General features: G+C 56.9%; 1 protein-coding gene across 1 annotated transcript; it reads left to right on the top strand.

The window, feature by feature from the left end:
* Positions 1–1,040: 1,040 nt before the first annotated feature.
* Positions 1,041–10,244, top strand: PSMA4 (proteasome 20S subunit alpha 4). The gene is made up of 9 exons (XM_036415624.2): positions 1,041–1,169; positions 3,116–3,139; positions 3,308–3,350; positions 4,107–4,269; positions 5,927–6,004; positions 7,072–7,160; positions 7,582–7,712; positions 8,672–8,795; positions 9,988–10,244. Exons 2-9 carry the CDS (start codon positions 3,137–3,139, stop codon positions 10,140–10,142), a joined length of 786 nt encoding a protein of 261 aa, XP_036271517.1. The 5' UTR covers positions 1,041–1,169; positions 3,116–3,136; the 3' UTR covers positions 10,143–10,244.
* The last annotated feature ends 9,574 nt before the right edge of the window (positions 10,245–19,818 follow it).

Here is a 19,818-nt window from a genome sequence, read left to right as displayed (position 1 = left end):
AGAAACAGGACATGAACAGTCAGGTTTTCCATGAAACACACAGAATGATATTTCAAATCAGATAGTCTCTCAATGTCTCTTCCAGAGCTGGTCAGCCTTCTAGCCTACCCTGCGTGCTCCCCCCCCCCCAAAAAAAAAACCCAAAAAACTTAAAACGTGAATAGTAAATAGTTTGCATAGGGATGAAACCCAGAAGGGAGAGGTGGATAGTGAACACATCTGAAGACTGAGTTTCAGGGCAGAAGAGAAATGGTGCGCGCGGGGACTCCATCTGATGGACGAGGTGGAAGGTGGTGGTGGGGGGAGAGTCGCGGGAACAAAGGATCAGGGAGCGAGGTTTGGGGGGGGGGGGGTCCCTCGGGTGCTGTCCCAGTCGGCAGTGCTGAAGGGCAAGCGAGCACAGCAAGAAGGTGCAGAGCAGGAGTAGCTGTTGACCCCACGTTCTCCTTCGCTGCAGTTTGCGGGCGCTCCCCCACCCGATGTCGCCCCCTCCTCAGGATGAGGACCCCGCAGGGCCGCAGCACCCCATCTCTCTGCTCGCCAACGCTGCAGCCCCTGTGCTGGAGGACTTCCTTGTTGTTGGCCCCGCCCCCGAAGGTCTTTCCTGTCCTTAGCCCCGCCCACGGAGGACTTCCGCGTTCTAAGCCCCGCCCTTGGAGGACTTCCCCGTCCTAGGCTCGCCCCTGAAGGACTTCCGTGTTATAGGCCCCGCCCACGAAGAACTCACGCGTTTATAGGCCCCGCCCCTGGAGGACTTCCGCGCTATAAGCCCCGCCCACGAAGGATTCCGCGTTCTAGGACCGCCCATGGAGGACTTCCGCACTCTAAGCCCCGCCCCCGAAGGACTTCCATGTTCTAGGCCCGCCCCTGAAGTACTTCCGCGCCCTCGGCCCGCCCCTAGAGGACTTTCATATTCTAGGCCCGCCCTTGAAGGCCTTTTGCACCTTCGGCTCCGCCCCTGGAGAACTTCCGCGTTCTAACCCCGCCCCTAAAGGACTTCTGGGCCCTCGGCCCCGCCCCTGAAGGGCTTCCGCATCCTCGGCCCCGCCCTCGGCGGCTCTGCGCACGCGCGGAGGCCATCTTGGCAGCGGACCCCGGGCCAACGCCGGTGCTTCTCTCCCGCGGGTGAAACCCTCCGTGTAGACCTCCACTCCAGTGCCTTTCCCCCGGTGAGTCCGTGTCTCCCTGCCCCGCGGAAGCTCGGCCGTTGTCCCCGCGGGCGGGCGGGCGAGGGTCGTGGGCGCCGCGGCAGAGCGGGTCCGGCCCAGGGCCGCCGCGCGATGACTGTGCGGCGCTCCTGGGCGACGGGATGGCCCCTAGCGGCCGCCGTAGGCCGGCGCCGCGCGGGCTCGCGGGCCGGGGCTGGGGCGAGGTGGGCGGCTCCGGGGAGCGCGGCTTCCGGCCCGGGAAGAGCCGCGCCGGGCCGCGACCCGGGGGCGCGGTCACCCTCACGTGTCAGCGGGGCCCGGCGGAGCCCCTGCGCCTGGGAGAGCAGGTTCCCGCTTCCTCCCGGGGCGGCGGGCCCTGCAGACCCCGCGCCCGGTGTCCGGTTTGTGGAGACGGGCGGCGGGGTCCGAGGTCCAGCTTCCGCCCCGAGTCACGCGGAGCCCCGGAGAGGCTGCGGCCGGACCCGTTAGCGGGGACGCCGAGCTTGCCGCCCTCCCTCCCTCCCTCGGGGCGAGGTAAAAAGTCCAGATGCTATTTTTAAAAAAAATCACGGCTCATTCCCTTTGTGCTCCGAAGGGATCATGGTCACCGGGATGACCCCAGCCGGACCCTCTTTATTTTACTTTAATTTTTTAAAAACTGACTTAGGAGAGACGAAGGGGCGGAGAGAGGGAAACCGAAAGGGAAAGAGAAACGCATGGATGTGGGAGAGAAGCGTCGGTCCGGGGGCCCAGGACCCGGAGGCGGGACCCGCCGCCCCTCGGTGTGCGTGGGGGACGGCGCGCCAACCACTGAGCCACACCGGCCGGGGCCTGACACCCCCCCCTCTTCTTCCCCGCCCGGTTCCTCCTCTTAGACCCGCGGGTTCGCTGCCTTTTTGCTGCCTCTGTCATGCCTCACGTGGGCTCGTTGTCTGTGTTGTGTTTTTTCCTGGAAAAGTACTTTCCCCACGTTGAGCTGTGTGTCCCCTGACCTGTGGACAGGGACGGTCTGACCCCTCCCGGGTAGCCGCCACATGAAGTCAGCCAGGTGAGGTCTGGCCGGTGTGGTTCAGTGGACAGTGTCGTCCCGGGTTCGATTCTGGTGAAGGGCATGGACCTCAGCTGTGGGATTGGTCCCAGCCCTGGTCAGGGCACCTGCCGGAGGCAACCCATCAATGTGTCAATGTGTGTCTCTCACATCTCTCCCTCTCTCCCTCTTTCCCTCTTTCTCTCCCTCCCTCCCTCCCTCCATCCATGTCCCTTCTACTCTCTCTAAAAAAAGAAAAAAAAAAGAAAAAAGGAAAATCAATGGGAAAAATATCCTCTGGTGAGGATCAACAGCAAAATAAAAGAGACATTGGACTTGATCATGATTTTAAAAAAAATAAGCCAAATGAATGGAGTGGACAAAATATTTTTTAAAAATATATATTTCTTGCCGAAACTGGTGTGGCTCAGTGGATAGAGCGTCGGCCTGGGGACTGAAGGGTCCCAGGTTCAGTTCCAGTCAAGGGCATGTACCTTGGTTGCAGGCACATCCCCAGTGGGGGGTGTGCAGGAGGCAGCTGATCTGTGTTTCTAACTCTATCCTCTCTCTTCCTCTCTGTAAAAATGCAATAAAATATATATATGTGTGTGTGTGTGTGTGTGTGTGTGTGTGTGTATATATATATATATATATGTATTTCTTTACTGTCTTCAGAGAGGAAGGGAGAGGGAGTGAAAGAAACGCCAATGATGAGAGAGAATCATGGATCAGCTGCCTCCTGCACGTTCCCCACTGGGGATGGAGCCCACAACCTGGGCATGCGGCCTTGACCAGAATCGGGACCCTTCAGTCCGCAGGCTGACGCTCTATCCACTGAGCCACACTGGTCAGGGCCAAAAATAACATTTTTTAAAGTCATGGACATGCTCTTTCTAAACTGTGAGTTTTGTTTTACTAAGGACCTGTTTTCTCTTCGCAGGACCTGTAACGTTCAGGAAACATGGTAAGTCGTACACCTGCCCGGAAGCTCTCGCCAGACACGGCGTGGCGCTGGCACGCAGCTCGGGCGCGGGCGGTGGGTGAGGACGGGGAGGGGAGGACTGGTGCACGGCGCTGTGGGCTTGTCAGGGCTGCCCTCCCAGCCGGGACTCACCACGTGCTTCCTTTGCAGTCTCGGAGATATGACTCCCGGACCACGATCTTCTCCCCGGAAGGTAAGGCTGATCCTGTCCGTCGTCTCAAAACGTGTCCAGGGTTTGGCTTTTTGGGAGGCAGCGGCGGGGGGGAATTTAGACACTTTTATTTTTATTTTTTATTTAAATATATTTTATTGATTTTTTACAGAGAGGAAGGGAGAGGGATAGAGAGTTAGAAACATCGATGAGAGAGAAACATCGACCAGCTTGCCTCCTGCACGCCCCCTACCGGGGATGTGCCCGCAACCAAGGTCCATGCCCTTGACGGGAATCAAACCTGAGTCCGCAGGCCGATGCTCTATCCACTGAGCCACACTGGTATCGGCTAGACACCTTTTTTTTTTTTTTTTTTTTTTTTTTTAATAAATGAATGAAAACATAACAATGAAGAACAACCTTTATTTTTATTATTTTTAAAAAAATATGTTTTATTGATTTTGTACAGAGAGGAAGGGAGAGAGATAGAGAGCTAGAAACATCGATGAGAGAGAGTCATCGATCAGCTGCCTCTTGCACACCTCTTACCGGGGATGTGTCCGCAACCAAGGTACATGCCCTTGACCGGAACCGAACCCGAACCCGGGACCCTTCAGTCCGCAGGCTGACGCTCTATCCACTGAGCCACACCGGTCTCGGCTAGACACCTTTGTATCGGTGCTCATCCTCTGTGCGCTCTCGTGACCGTGGTCGCCGGGCGAGTCCACGCCACACGGAGCGTGGAGGCGGGACTCTCGGGTTCGCCGGTGTCCGGCGTCTCACCGCTCGCTCCCGCAGGTCGCCTGTACCAGGTGGAGTACGCCATGGAGGCCATCGGCCACGCCGGCACCTGCCTGGGGATCCTGGCCAACGACGGCGTCCTGCTGGCCGCCGAGCGGCGCAACATCCACAAGCTGCTGGACGAGGTGTTCTTCTCCGAGAAGATCTACAAGCTCAACGAGTGCGTGAGCGCGGGGGCGGGGACACACACACATGCACGCACGCACACATACACGTGTGCACACGCACATGTGCGCACGCACACATACACGCATGCACACACGTGCACGCACGAACACACACGTGCGCGCACACAGGCATCTCAGTGGCTCATGGCTCACACAGTAGGACCACACCTGCTCGGCGAGGGCTGTTCCCTGAGGCATGAAACTGAGGGGAACAGGTTATGGTGTTTTTACTGTTGGAAATGTTTGAGTTTTATTTCATTTGAAACCTCTTTGAGGCTTGGGATCATGTGTAGTTTTTATTTTTTATTTTTATAAAATATATATATATTATTGATTTTTTTACAGAGAGAAAGGGAGAGGGAGAGAGAGCGAGAAACATCGATGAGAGAGAAACATCCATCAGCTGCCTCCTGCACACTTCCTACTGGGGATGTGCCCGCAACCAAGGTCCATGCCCTTGACTGAAATTGAACCCGGGACCTTTCAGTCTGCAGGCCGACGCTCTGTCCACTGAGCCAAACCAGTTAGGGCCATGTGTAGTTTTTAAAAACATATATTTTGTTGATTTCAGAGAGGAAGGGAGAAGGAAAGAAGAGAGGGATAGAAACATCCATGATGAGAGGGAATCGTGGATCGGCTGCCTCCTGCACGCCCCCCAATGGGGATGGAGCCCACAAATCGGGCGTGTGCCCTGGCTGGGAATCGAACCCTGACCTCCTGGTTCACAGGTTGACGCTCAACCCCTGGGCCACGTGGGCCCGGGCTGTGTAATTCTTTTTAGGAGCAGGGCCAGGCACTTGGTGGAGAAACAGCTTTGTGTTGATAAGATAACGGATTGGGGTTAAGTCCGCGCTCTGTGCAATACAAGCTGTGGCTTTGCGGCAATTGCCTAACTTCTCTGGGCCTCAGCGCCCCCTCGTGGTGGAGGCAGATTAATGAAGTGGAATGAAGTGTCTGCAGGTAGCAGGCCCGCTAGCTCTTTTGGGAGCTCAGTACTTTGGGAACGGCTGCTCGGGAATGCGGGTGCATTGTCCTGACTCCCACCTCCTGGAGGTCGGGGAGCCCTGTCATTTGGGGGGGTCGGGCAGCAGGCCTGCCTAGCTGGCGGGGCTGGATCTGCCGTGAGAGCCTCCCGGGTGGTGGGCGGTGAGTGCAGTTAGGGCCTGTGGACCCTCGCCCAGGGCGGTGTCCTGCGCAGGCGCTGCTGGTCCCGCTGGGAGCCTGCAGGCGGCCAGGCGCAGTGACAGTGGTGTGGACTTGGGGAGCAGGGCAGGGACAGGAGGTGCACCCTGTGTCTGAGCCGAGCCCTGGTCCCTCACTGCACCCCCAGCCGGGCCTTAGCAGGCGGAGACTCACTGCCCAAGAGCATGGGGTCTCTTCCTGTCCAGCAGGAAGTCTCACAGGACTTCCTTCGCTTCCTGGTGCTGGTTCTGTCCCAGCGGTCCACAGTGAGGGTGGTGAATGCGTCTGTGGAAGAGTGAGGGCGCAGGTCTCCCTCCTGGCACCGGCACCAGGCTTATCCCACGACGAGAGCTGTCAGACAGAAGCTTCTGGGGCGTGAGCAGCCGGCCCCTTCCCGGGGGGGTGGCCCTTGTGGTGAGGGACGCGCTCAGGCGCCTCCCGCTCACAGCGACGTGTTCCTTCCCCCAGGGACATGGCGTGCAGCGTGGCGGGCATCACCTCCGACGCCAACGTGCTGACCAACGAGCTGAGGCTCATCGCGCAAAGGTACGGGCGTGGAGAGCCCGCGCGGCCTTCCTCAGAACTCAGATAGAAGCCACTGCAAGTCTGTTCATTGAAAATGGTGGTTTGTTTAAAGCACATGTGTCAAACACAAGGCCCGCGGGCCAAATCCGTCCCGCCAGGCCTTGCAATGTGGCCCGCACCGCGCTGTCATCACTGCACTCCGCTGGCATTTCCATCACAGTGACAGTTTATGACTGTTCAGTAAACCATTCGGCCCGCGATTTAGGCTGGATTTTAGATTTTGGCCCCTTCTCTGATTGAGTTCGACACCCCTAGTTTAAAGAAACAAACATTCGTGTAAAATGTCATTGGTGTGGGAACGCGGTGCTCGCATTCCCCTGCCCGCCTCCCCTTTCAAATTACAGTGGCTGCTCTGTTGTCCCCCTGGCATAGACTTCTGTTCAGAGGGCACTTTGGTGAGACTGTTCACGGAGTGGCCAGATGATGGTGATCTCTGAACGCATAATAACCTGGCCACTCGATGTATATACAAAATACACACCACACACACACACACACACACACTCACACACTCTAGAGGCCCGGTGCACAAATTCGTGCACTGGTGAGGTCTGGCCAGGGGGAGGGGACATGGGCGGTTGGCCGGCCTGCCTGCTGGTTGAACTCCTGGTTGAGGGGACCATTTGCATATATTTATATTTTTAATATATTTTACTGATTTTGTACAGAGAGGAAGGGACAGAGATTGAGTTAGAAACATCGATGAGAGAGAGTCATCGATCAGCTGCCTCTTACACACCCCCCTCTGGGGATATGCCTGCAACCAAGGTACATGCCCTTGACCGGAATCGAACCCGGGACCTTTCAGTCCCCAAGCCAACGCTCTATCCATTGAGCCAAACCAGTTTCGGCCCATTTGCATATTAGCCTTTTATTCTATAGGACAGACACGGAGTGGCCAGATGATTACGCGTTCGGAGATATCAGAACCTGGCCGCTCCGTGTGCGTGCGTGTGTGTGTGTGTGTGCGCGTGCGTGTGTGTGTGTTTGTTTTAGGGGGAAAGTAACCTGCCATGTCCTCGTCCCAGGTACTTGCTGCAGTACCAGGAGCCCATCCCCTGCGAGCAGCTGGTGACGGCGCTGTGTGACATCAAGCAGGCCTACACGCAGTTCGGAGGTACGGCGTGGGGCGAGCCTTACTCCAGCGGGTGGACACGTGTTCTGAGTCAGGGCAGCTGTGAGGTGGTGAAAGGAAACTGAAAATTAAGTGAGGGCGTAAATGCTGCCCGTACAGCCCTGCTTCGTGGGATAGCCGGCTCCCTGTGTATTAATAGGCCATTGAGACCAAAATAGCGGGCTCCGATCTGGAAGCACCGCTCTTTGCATCACAATGGGACTCGGCACAGGGCCGTGGCTAGTCCGCCTCCGGGCTGCGTCCCAGGCCTGGGAACAGAAGTGGGCGTTTGGACGGAGCTTATGGCCAGAACCCAAAGCCGTCACGGATGCTCAGCCTCCCGGCACAGGGCCTCTGCCGCCTCAGGAGCGCAGCTAACCATGGTGGCCTGCGTCTGATGGCCGCTTTGCGTTTTCTGTTACAGGGAAGCGTCCCTTCGGGGTGTCGCTGCTGTACATCGGCTGGGACAAGCACTACGGCTTCCAGCTCTACCAGAGCGACCCCAGCGGCAACTACGGCGGCTGGAAGGCCACCTGCATCGGCAACAACAGCGCCGTGAGTGCGGGCCGCCGCCATTTTCAAACGGCGGGGACTGCGGTCGGTAACGGAGCCACGGGGCCGGCCAGGCCGCTAGGGTTTGTTAAAGTGTTTTTATTGATGTCAGAGAGGAAGGGAGAGGAAGAGAGAAACATACATGATGAGAGAGCGTCGTGGATCGGCTGCCTCCTGCACGCCCCACACGGAGGATGGAGCCCACAACCCAGGCAGGTGGCCTGACTAGGACTCGAACCTGGGACCCTTCAGCCCCCAGGCTGACGCTCTATCCACTGGCCGGGCTGTTCCTTAGGGTCTAAGTGCCTCTGTTGCGGTGAGTGCTTCTCAAGGAACTCAGCACGTTCCCGAGTGAGTAATCTGATTGACTAAGAAATGTCTCTGAGCAGAGTGGTCCTCATGGATCTCAGACGTCTGTATTGATAGTGCACTCAAAAAGGACTCTTCACCACAGCCCAAGTAATAGTGCTGGCTTATGAGTGATGACAGACTTTTTAAAAAATACATTTCTATTGATTTCAGAGAGAGAGAAGCATCCATGATGAGAGAGAATCATGGATCGGCTGCCTCCTGCACGCCCCTACGGAGAATGGAGCCCACAAACCGGGCATGTGCCCTCGATCGGAATCGAACCCGGGACCCTTCAATCCACAGGCCGATGTTCTGTCCACTGAGCCACACCGGCCAGGGCAAAATGCTCATTTCAGTGAGAAGTGGTGAAAATAGACACAGCTTTTTTCACATCCTGGTTCTCAGACCCCTCCCTGAATTCTTGACGGGCCTGGCAGATCTGAGCCCCAGGAGCATCAGTACCCCCCCTTCCTCCCCCTCCCCATGGCTGCCCTCCCCGCCATCCAATGGTTTCTGTGGGTTAGATGCCAATCCTAGTTCAGGCATCATCCCTCTGCCCAGGTCCTTTTCCCCAAAAATGGCGGACTGACGGAGCCCTCTGCCGTCCCCAGGCGGCGGTGTCCATGCTGAAGCAGGACTACAAGGAAGGGGAGATGACTCTCAAGTCGGCGCTCGCGTTAGCCATCAAAGTGCTCAACAAGACCATGGACGTGAGCAAGCTCTCCGCCGAGAAAGGTGCGTCCCGGGGAGGGCTGGCGCTCCTGGCTGTTCCTGCGGGAGACGGCAGGGCTGCTTCCCGTCGGTGATCGCCTTACTGCCTTCGTGACGGCGTCTGCGTTTGCGTGTCCATATGAGCATGTGTGTGGTTGCATGTTTATGTGTACATGTGGTGTACTTTACCGGAGGCGTAACGTGTGTGCTTGTGAGATCTCTGTTCGAGCCTACTGATCTCGAATGTCACGCCCACGTCTGCAGTTTTATTTATTTTTTTAATTTATTTTTTAAAATATATTTTATTGGTTTTTTTACAGAGAGGAAGGGAGAGGGATAGAGAGTTAGAAACATCGATGAGAGAGAAACATTGTTCAGCTGCCTCCTGCCAAGGTACATGCCCTTGACCGGAATCGAACCAGGGACCTTTCAGTCGGCAGACTGACGCTCTATCCACTGAGCCACACCGGTTTCGGCCACAGTAATGTTTTTTATTTTATTTTTATAAGTCCCTTTTTTAAAAATATATATGTTTAATTGATTTTTTACAGAAAGGAAGGGAGAGGGATAGAGAGTTAGATACATTGATCAGCTGCCTCCTGCACGCCCCCCCCCCCACTGGGGATGTGCCTGCAACTAACGTACATGCCCCTGACCGGAATCGAACCCGGGACCTTTCAGTCCGCAGACCGACACTCTACCACTGAGCCACACCGGTTTCAGCCTCGCCATTGTTTTGAAAAGGGACTTGAAAAGCCGGTGAGAACCCGCCCAATGGCTGGTCAGAGGCTCCGCTGGGCCTGCAGAGGTTCCGGTGGGCGCCTGCCGAGGGCTCCGCATCAGCACCTGTTCGGTTGCCTGTGTCCGGGTGCCATTACGGCCCCTCGGAGGTGGGGTGGGCAGTAGGGTGACCAGACGTCCCACTTTTGGCGGGACAGTCCCGATTTTTAATCATTTGGCGGGACAGTTGTTACAAACCGGGACTGTCCCGCCAAAAGCGGGACGTCTGGGCACCTTAGTGGGTAGGGAAAGGCATTTCAGTAAAAATGATCATGACAGGGCGTGTGATGGGGATGTTTGGTCCCATAAAAACGCCCGTGAGGCGTATCGGGCACAAGTCCTGGGAGAGTGAGCGGAGGCGGGGGATGCGGAGGCGGCTGGCTGGGCCCCCTCACTGCAGGCGCGGGCTGCGGCCCGACGCTGTCTGCTCTCCCAGTGGAGATCGCCACGCTGACGCGGGAGAACGGCAAGACGCTCATCAGGGTGCTCAAGCAGAAGGAGGTGGAGCAGCTGATCAAGAAGCACGAGGAGGAGGAGGCCAAGGCCGAGCGGGAGAAGAAGGAGAAAGAGCAGAAGGAGAAGGACAAGTAGGGGCGGGAGCGGCCGCGACAGCTCAGCTCGTCCATCGATGACGTGGCTCTTCATGGACCTTTTATCCCCTCCCCTTTCGGGAATAAAACTTGGGAAGATGGACGTGGTGGAGGAAGCACTGGCCGTGATTGTAGGCCCGGACGGGGTCTGCTCTTCGGGCGTTCGCGCGCCCTGGCGGAGGCTTGCACGCAGGGCGGTAAAGGGGACAAGTGAGCGTCCCCAGAAGGGGGAGACGGGCTTGTGCCCGGGGGTGACCTTGCCATCCCCTGCCACGGCCGGACCCGGGCCCGGGCCTCTGGCGGGGATGTGGGGGGGCGGGCAGGGGTGGGGGGGGCTGTCCAGTGAGGTCAGAATCGCACTCGGGGCTCGCCAGCCTTGGGTGTTGATGGATCTTCCTCCTGGATGTACATACGTACATGTGCACACGCATCACACGTACAGCACGCAAAGCCCGATGACAGCGAAAGGCCGGTACCCATGCCCCTTTCTCAGCAACAACACGATCCACACTTCTCGCCCCATGTGTCCCTTTCACGTCTCCTTCCTCCCTCCCCTGAGGGCACAGCTCCCTCGGCTTCATCTCCTCTCCCTAGGGGCCCTCAGCCTGCCCCTGCCCCTCCCCTCCGGGGGCTGCGGGCCCTCAGCCTGCCCCTGTCCCTCCCCTCCCCTCCCCTCCGGGGGCTGTGCCCTCAGCCTGCCCCTGTCCCTCCCCTCCGGGGGCTGTGTGCCCTCAGCCTGCCCCTGTCCCTCCCCTCCGGGGCTGTGTGCCCTCAGCCTGCCCCTGTCCCTCCCCGTCCCTCCCTCCCCTCCGTCCCTCCCCCTCCCCTCCGGGGCTATGTGCCCTCAGCCTGCCCCTGTCCCTCCCTTCCGGGGCTGTGTGCCCTCAGCCTGCCCCTGTCCCTCCCCTCCCCTCCCCTCCGGGGCTGTGTGCCCTCAGCCTGCCCCTGTCCCTCCCCTCCGGGGGCTGTGTGCCCTCAGCCTGCCCCTGTCCCTCCACTCCGGGGCTGTGTGCCCTCAGCCTGCCCCTGTCCCTCCGCTCCCCTCCCCTCCGGGGGCTGTGTGCCCTCAGCCTGCCCCTGTCCCTCCCCTCCCCTCCGGGGGCTGTGCCCTCAGCCTGCCCCTGTCCCTCCCCTCCCCTCCCCTCTGGGGGCTGTGTGCCCTCAGCCTGCCCCTGTCCCTCCCCTCCCCTCCCCTCCGGGGGCTGTGTGCCCTCAGCCTGCCCCTGTCCCTCCGCTCCAGGGCCTCATCCTCCAGCAGCTCGGTGGCCTGCAGGTGTCAGAGATGGGCTGAGCCACGTTCGGTCTGTGGGTGAGGAAGGGGTGCTGAGGACCCCACCACGGGGAGCCCCTGCTGAGCGCCCGCCCTCCCGCCCCTCCAGTTGTCGGTTGCTGCTGCTGGGACGGCCAGTTCCCCTCCAGCTAGTCCTGTGGATACTGGCGTCCCGCCCCACACCCCCGGGTTAGAGGGGACGTGACGTGGAGCCCAGTGTCCAGGTCAACCAGCTCTGACATCAAGAGCTTCTCTCTGTTTCCAATACTAGAGGCCGGTGCATGACATTTGTGCTTGGGGGGGGCGGGGGTGGCCCTCAGCCCAGCCTGTGCCCTCAGTCTGCGGCCCCTCAGGGGATGTCCGCCTGTGGGCTTAGGCCGGCTCCCTGCCAGCACTGCAGCATTCGCCAGTGTGAGCCCTGCTCCTACATGGAGTGCCTGCCCCCTGGTGGCTAATGTACGTCATAGTGACTGGTGGTTCCACCATTGGGTTGATTTGCATATTAGGGTTCTATTACTTTCAATATGTTTTTTATTGATTTTTAGAGAAAGAGAGAAGCACCTACTGAGGATCAAGCAGCCCAGGCACGTGTCCTGACCAGGAATTGAACCCTGACCTCCGTTTTCATCTTGCCCTCAGGCCCTAGCCTGTTTGGCTCAGTGGATAGACCTTTGGCCTGCGGACTGAAAAGTCCCGGGTTCGATTCCGGTCAAGGGCATGTACCTTGATTGCAGGCACATCCCCGGTGGGGGGTGTGCAGGAGGCAGCTGATCCACGTTTCTCTCTCCCTCGCTGTAAGAAATCAATAAAGTATATTTAGAAAACAGTAACAAAAAAATCTTAGGAGTCAATGGAAAAATATCCTTAGGTGAGAATTAAAAAAAAAAAAGGCGTTTTCTGACCCCTGCTCCAGAGTAGAAGGCACTCCCCCAGCCCCTAGCCAGGTCGCTCGGTCAGTCAGGCCTTGTCCCGATACGCCAAGGTTTCCGGTTCCATCACATGTCACAATCAACCAATGGGTGCATCAATACGTGAAGTCACACATTAATGTTTCTCTCAAATCGATAAAATCTTGACAAAAGTAGAATCCCCGGGAAAAAACATATAAACCAGGAGTTTGGGGCCACGGTCTCTCGTCTGCCCGGCTCCTGGCTTGGGGTGTATCTTCAATAAACCCCACTTGACTTGAATCTCATTCCCACTGGCCTTAAAATCTTTTTTTTAAAATATATACCGTATTTTTCGGACCATAAGACACTCCGGACCATAAGACGCACCAGTTTTTAGAGAAGGGAAATGAAGAAAAAAAGATTCTGAAACAAATAGTGTCCTAAAATATTTTATGTGCATTAAAACCCAACATCACAGTCATAAACACATGTAATCAACCCTGTAAAGTAAACAGCAGCATTTAGAACCATTTTAGAGCCGGGCAAGCACACAGAGACTACACAGAGCCGGGCAAGTAAAAAAACTTTTTTTTTAAAGTATATGTGTAGGCTATATTTGGACCATAAGACGCAGGGACTTTTCCCCCCCACTTCTGGGGGGAAAAAAGTGCGTCTTATGGTCCGAAAAATACGGTATTTAAAAAATATATATTTTGATTTTTTACAGAGAGGAAGAGAGGATAGAGAGTTAGAAACATTGATGAGAGAGAATCATCGACCAGCTGCCTCCTGCACACCCCCCCACTGGGGATGTGCCCGCAACCAAGGTCCATGCCCTTGACCGGAATCGAACCCGGGACCTTTCAGTCTGCAGGCCGATGCTCTATCCACTGAGCCACACCGGTTTTGGCTAAAATCTTTTCTAATTGACCTGGAGCACTGAGCTCCCGGCCAGTAACCCTGCCCGGCCCCACCGGACAAACCCCAAGCCTGTCCCAAGGGCCCTTTCTCTGGCTTCTCACTGGCCCGGCTCCCCACCGAGTCCCTCTCCCGTGACCCCGGCCCTTCCTGGTCTCACTGTCCCCGGCTTCCATAAACGTCTTCTAAGGAAAAAAGAGAAAAAGCAGAATCCCCCAACGCTTCGTTTTCTATTTATTGCCTCAAGAATGGTGATCAGGCCCTTGGGGGTGTGGCTCAGTGGATAGAGCGTCGGTCTGTGGACTGAGGGGTCCCGGGTTCGATTCCGGCCAAGGGCATGTACATTGGTTGCAGGCACATCCCCGGTGGGAGGTGTGCAAGAGGCAGCTGGTCGATGTTTCTCTCTCATCGATGTTTCTAGGTCTCTCTCTCTCTCCCTTCCTCTCTGTAAGAAAATCAATAAAAAATATATTAATAAATAAATAAAAGCCGAAACCGGTTTGGCTCAGTGGTAGAGCGTCGGCCTGCGGACTGAAAGGTCCCGGGTTCGATTCCGGTTAAGGGTATGTATATTGGTTGCGGGCACATCCCCAATAGGGGGTGTGCAGAAGGCAGCTGGCCGATGTTTCTCTCTCATTGACGTTTCTAGCTCTCTATCCCTCTCTCCTCCTCTCTGTAAAAAATCAATAAAATATATATATATTTTTAAAAATAAATAAATAAAACAAAAATTTTTCTTTCAAGCCCCAGCCGGTGTGCCTCAGTGGATGGAGCGTTATAGCCTGCGACCTGCAGGGTCTCGGGTTCGATTCTGGTCAAGGACATGTGCCTCAGGGGCAGGCTCCTCCCCAGCCAGGGCCCTGGACGAGGCACATGCAGGAGGCAACCCATCAATCTCTCCCTTTCTCTATCTCCCATCAGTGTTTCTCTCTTCTCTCTGACTCTCCCTCTCCCTTCCACTTTCTCTAGAAATCAACGGAAAAAATATCCTGATTCCAGTCATGGGCATGTATCTTGGTTGTGGGCACATCCCCAGGAGGGGGTGTACAGGAGGCAGCTGATCGATGTTTCTAACACTGCCCCTCTCCCTTCCTCTCTGTAAAAAATCAATGAAATATATATATTAAAAAATTACAAAAAATCTCCACATGGGTCGGCAGCTGTGGGGAGATACAGGAACGACCCCTGTAGGAGACATCCAGCCCTAGGTCTACCCTTCTTTATGCGAGAAGGAAGGTAATGTCCCGTCAGTGCTTGCTTAAAAAAAAAAATTATATATATATATATATATATATATATATATATATATATATATACACACACACACACACTTGGTTTTTTTTAAATTGATTTCTTATAGAGAGGAAGGGGGAAGGAGAGAGAGTTAGAAACATCGATGAGAGAGAAACACCGACCAGCTGCCTCCTGCACGCCCCCCACTGGGGATGTGCCCGCAACCAAGTCCATGCCCTTGACCGGAATCGAACCCGGGACCCTTCCGTCCGCAGGCCGGCGCTCTCTCCGCTGGGCCACACCGGTTTCAGCGGTGCTTGCTTTTGTCCTTCCGGCTCGGAATCCGCCTCCGCTGCCCGGGGTGAGATGGACCGCGTCCGTTTCCATCTCTCACGAGCCTGTCACTTGGCGGTCGTCCTTGAGGCTGGCGGAGGGATGGATCGCCGAGCCGGGACGAAACGCTGACGGGGTTTTCCACACCCGCCCGGCTCTGCGTTCAGCTCAGCTGACCCCGTAATAAAAAACGGGGAGCCAGCAGCTTCGTGGAGGTGAGAGACAACACATTCCATCACTCCGCTCAGAGGACGGTGTTCATTGTTTATTTCTGCTGTTTATGTGGCCTCCGAATCTCCTTCCCTCTTCCTCCCTCTCTCTCTCTTTCTCTCCCTCTCAAATATTTTTTATTGATTTTTTACAGAGAGAAAGAGAGAGGGATAGAGAGTTAGAAACATCGATGAGAGAAAAACATCCATCAGCTGCCTCCTGCACGGCCCCCACTGGGAATGTGCCCGCAACCAAGGCACATGCCCTTGACCGGAATCGAACCCGGGACCTTTCAGTCCGCAGGCACTGAGCCACACCGGTCAGGGCCCCACTCGCTTTTAATGTGGAAGTATCAGCAGGCCTTGGCGAAGGGTTTTGTATCCGAAAATGCACATCCAACATTAATTGCCACACAAATAATCGCCACCAACAGCTATTTTTTACTTTTTTAATCTGTTCTTATTCATTTCAGAGAGGAAGGGGGAGGGAGAGAGAGAAACATCCATGATGAGAGAGAATCACGGACCGGCTGCCTCCTGCACGCCCCCCACTGGGGACGGAGCCCACAACCCGGGCCTGTGCCCTGACCGGGAATCGAACCCTGACCTCCTGGTTCCTAGGTCGACGCTCAGCCACGGAGCCACGCCGGCCGGGCGAGATTTCGTGTCTGAAGGCAGCACCCGTGGGTTGGCAGCCTGCTCGCCATTTTCCAGCTTGCTGGAGCCCCTGGGCGAGCTCCTTATTATTCATTTATTCATTTATTCATTTATTCATTTATTCACCCACAGTCACTGCCCATCGCCTGCACACTCTGTGTCCTGGGCCCCCGCTGGGGCTGGCAGCACAGCTGCTGGAGCTGATTCCTATGGGGAATCAGACACTGCAGGGCAGGCAATTACATACCGTGACCAGCGAGGGCAGGGGAGGGCAGGGGAGGGAGGGCAGGAGAGGGCAGGGGAGGGCAGGGGAGAGGAGGACAGGGCAGGGCAGGGCAGGGGAGAGGAGGACAGGGCAGGGGAGGGGAGGGGAGAGGAGGACAGGGCAGGGGAGGACAGGGCAGAGGAGGGGAGGGGAGAGGAGGACAGGGCAGGGGAGGGGAAGGGAGGGTGGGGGAGGGGAGGGCAGGGGAGAGGAGGGCAGGGGAGGGGAGGGCAGGAGAGGGCAGGGGAGAGGAGGACAGGGCAGGGGAGGGGAGGGCAGGAGAGGGCAGGGGAGAGGAGGGCAGGGGAGGGGAGGGCAGGAGAGGGCAGAGGAGGGCAGTTGGTGGCAAGCAGACTGGCAGGCAGAGTGGTTAGGGGCGATCAGGCAGACAGGTAGATGAGTAGTTAGGAGCCAGCAGTCCTGGATTGCCAGAGGGATGTCTGACTGCCTGTTTAGGGGTTCCAGATTGGAGAGGGTGCAGGCCGGGCTGAGGGACACCTCCACCCCTGCCCCCCCCCCCATGCACGAATTCTGTGTACTGGGTCACCAGTATATACGTATATAAAAACCTAAGCGACCGTTTAACTGGTAGCCATAACAGGCACTGACCACCAGGGGGCAGACGCTCAGTGCACAGGCAGGGAAACATGGAACCGGCTGATGGATCTCAGAGGGAAGGGGGGGGGCAGGAAGAGATTAACCAAATATCTTATATGCCTACTAGAGGCCCGGTGCCCAGATTCTTGGGGATCAGGCTGAAACCGGCTTCTGACAGCCCCCAGACTGTGAGAGGTGCAGGCCAGGCTGAGGGTCCCCACCAGTGCACAAATCCATGCACCGGGCCTCTAGTATTTTAATACATTGTCACTGATTTCAGGGAAGAAGGTAGAGAGAGAGAGAGAGAGAGAGAGAGAGGGACATCCATGATGAGAGAGAATCATGGATCAGCTGCCTCCTGCACGCCCCCCACTAGGGATTGAGCCCACAACCTGGGCATGTGCCCTGACCGGGAATCAAACCTTGATCTCCTGGTTCATAGGTCAATGCCTAACCACTGAGCCATGCTTGCTTTTAAAAATATATATTTTATTGATTTTTTACAGAGAGGAAGGGAGAGGGATAGAGCTAGAAACATCGATGAGAGAGAATCATCAACCAGCTGCCTCCTGCACACCCCCCACTGGGGATGTGCCTGCAACCAAGGTACATGCCCTTGACCGGAATCGAACCCGGGACCTTTCGGTCCGCAGGCCGACGCTCTACCACTGAGCCAAACTGGTCCCGGCCTGAGTGACATTTCTGAGGGGTGTCACCCCCATGGAGCTCTGGGGGGGCCTGGCCACGCTCTGCCACCGCGGCTTCACAGAATCTCTGCAGCCAAAGAGCTTCCGGAGCCATCGTGGGCGGGAGGGACGGGCGGGAGGGCAGGGCTGGGTGTGCGTGGGCCTGCCGCTGGCAGCGTCCGTCAGCGTGGGAGCCACAGCGCCGGTGGCGGATGGCGTCACGGTGTTCGCTGGGGCTTCTGAGGCCATGGCGTGGCGTCTCCGTGGACTGCCCGGAGGAGGGGGGCTTCTCCTGGGGACCTGCTCGGTTCCAGAAGGAGGAAACGGGTCCGGCCGGTGTGCCTCAGGGGTGGAGCGTTGACCTAGGAACTAGGGGCCACGGTTCGATTCCTGGTCAGGGCGCAGGCCCGGGTTGTGGGCTCGGTCCCCAGCGGGGGGCGTGCAGGAGGCAGCGGGTCTATGATTCTCTCTCATCATGGATGTTTCAATCTCTCTCTTCCTCTTTCTTCCGCTCTGAAATCACTTATACAGATATTACCCTTTTTAAAAAATATATATTTTATTGATTTTTTACAGAGAGGAGGAGAGAGGGATAGAGAGCTAGAAACGTCGATGAGAGAGAAACATCGACCAGCTGCCTCTTGCACGCCCCCTACCGGGGATGTGCCCGCAACCAAGGTACATGCCCTTGACCGGAATCGAACCCGGGACCCTTCAGTCTGCAGGCCGACGCTCTATCCACTGAGCCAAACCAGTTTCAGCAGATATTACCCTTTTATTAGTATATATCTATATATATAAAAGCCTACATGACTGTTACAACCGGTTGACCAAATGACAGGGAGACCGGTCGCTATGACAACACACTGACCACCAGGGGGCAGACGCTCAGTGCACCTCTCCCTGGTGAACAGTGAGCTCCCACAGCCAACCTTTTGTGGCCGACCAACCTCCCATGGTCCCTGCAGGCCTCCATCGGGACTGGGTGAAACAGCCCCAATTGCCGGCCAGGCCGAGGGACCCCACCTATGCACAAGTTTGTGCACCAGGCCTCTAGTATACCAGTAAAAGGGTAATATGCTAGTTAGACCAGGAGACCTTCCGGACATCCTTATGGACAAAGCCATGGTGGGGGGGGGGGGGCTGAGGCAGAGGAGGTTAGAGGCAATCAGGTCAGGAGGGGAGGGCAGTTGGGGGCGATCAGGCCTGCAGGGGTGGCAGGTGGGGGCGATCAGGCCGGCAGGCAGGTGAGCAGGTGAGCGGTTAGGAGCCAGCAGTCCCGGATTGCCAGAGGGTTGTCTGGCTGCTGGTTTAGGCCCGATCCCTGTGGTCAGGCCTAAACTGGCAGCTGGACATCCCCAAAGGAGTCCCAGATTGGAGAGGGTGCAGGCCGGGCTGAGACACACACACACACACACACACACACCCATGCATGAATTTCATGCACAGGCCACTAGTATATATATATAAAATGAACAAGGAAACTGGTCCCAAGGGGGGTACTTGCCCAGTGGCCTGGCTGACTGGGACCTGGAGACCGCAGGCTGCTGGGAGGTATCCTTGGGGTGCGGGTGGGGGGCCTGAGCCAGGGGCACATTCTACCCCTCGTGACTATGTGGCCATGTCACAGTTTTCTTTTCTTTCTTTTTTTTTTTTTTTAAAGGTTAAGTTGACTCTCTTTTAAAAATATGTTTTATTGATTTCTTACAGAGAGGAAGGGAGAGAGATAGAGAGCTAGAAACGTCGATGAGAGAGAAACATCGACCAGCTGCCTCTTGCACACCCCTCATTGGGGATGTGCCCGCAACCAAGGTACATGCTCTTGACCGGAATCGAACCTGGGACGCCTGCGGGGCTTCCTGTCAGTTCTCTCTCTGCCCACCTGTCGCCTGCCTCCGGGTGCAGGTGTCAGTGAATGGCAGGTGTGCCCAGGTGTGCGAGGCCTTGCCCAGGGTCAGCTGAGGTACACTGGCACCTGCTCTGGAGGCGGGGCCAGTGGGCAGAGAGACCAAAGGCAGGGATGGGATCTAGCTGGGCGGGATGGGGGGGGGGGGCATAGGGAAACTAAGGGGCAGGAGGGTGGGCCGGGGCTAGGGGGGGGTGGGGGTGGGATCAGGATAGATGCAAATGAGGCGGAGCTGGAAACGCACTAAGTACGACTAGACTAGACGGGGCAGGGCCGGACATAGACTGATTGGCTGGAGGGCGGGGCTAAAGAGAGAGGAGGCGGGTGTTAGGAGAGGGGTGGGGCTATAGCGGAAGGGGCGGGCTAGATGCAAATGAAGCGGAGCGGGAAAAGCATCCACTACAACCAGACGGGGTGGGGCCCTAAGAAGGCTGAGGGGGCGGGGTTAAAGAGACTGGGCGGGGCTAAAGAGGGACAAGGCGGGCTATGGCGGGAGGGGCGGGCTGGATGCAAATGAGGCGGAGCGGGAAAAGCATTCACTACAACCAGACAGAGCAGGGCTGTAGGAAGACTGAGGGGCTGGAGGGCGGGGCTAAAGAGAGGAGGCGGGGCTATGGCGGGAGGGGCGGGCTGGATGCAAATGAGGCGGAGCGGGAAAACCCTTCACTACAACCAGACGGGGCGGGCGGGCGGGCGGGGCCAGCGCGGGGGGC

This window comes from Pipistrellus kuhlii, unplaced genomic scaffold, assembly GCF_014108245.1.
Source record: "Pipistrellus kuhlii isolate mPipKuh1 unplaced genomic scaffold, mPipKuh1.p scaffold_m20_p_50, whole genome shotgun sequence".
In the NCBI taxonomy this organism is placed as follows: Eukaryota; Metazoa; Chordata; class Mammalia; order Chiroptera; family Vespertilionidae; genus Pipistrellus; species Pipistrellus kuhlii.
This window is presented reverse-complemented; position numbering and strand designations above follow the sequence as displayed.

Bases quoted from the DNA above. Each gene is read 5' to 3' on its own strand.
- PSMA4 (XM_036415624.2), top strand. The intron at 6,005-7,071 runs GTACGGGCGTGG...TCCTCGTCCCAG, and splicing joins CTGAGGCTCATCGCGCAAAG to GTACTTGCTGCAGTACCAGG. The intron at 7,713-8,671 runs GTGAGTGCGGGC...TGCCGTCCCCAG, and splicing joins GCATCGGCAACAACAGCGCC to GCGGCGGTGTCCATGCTGAA.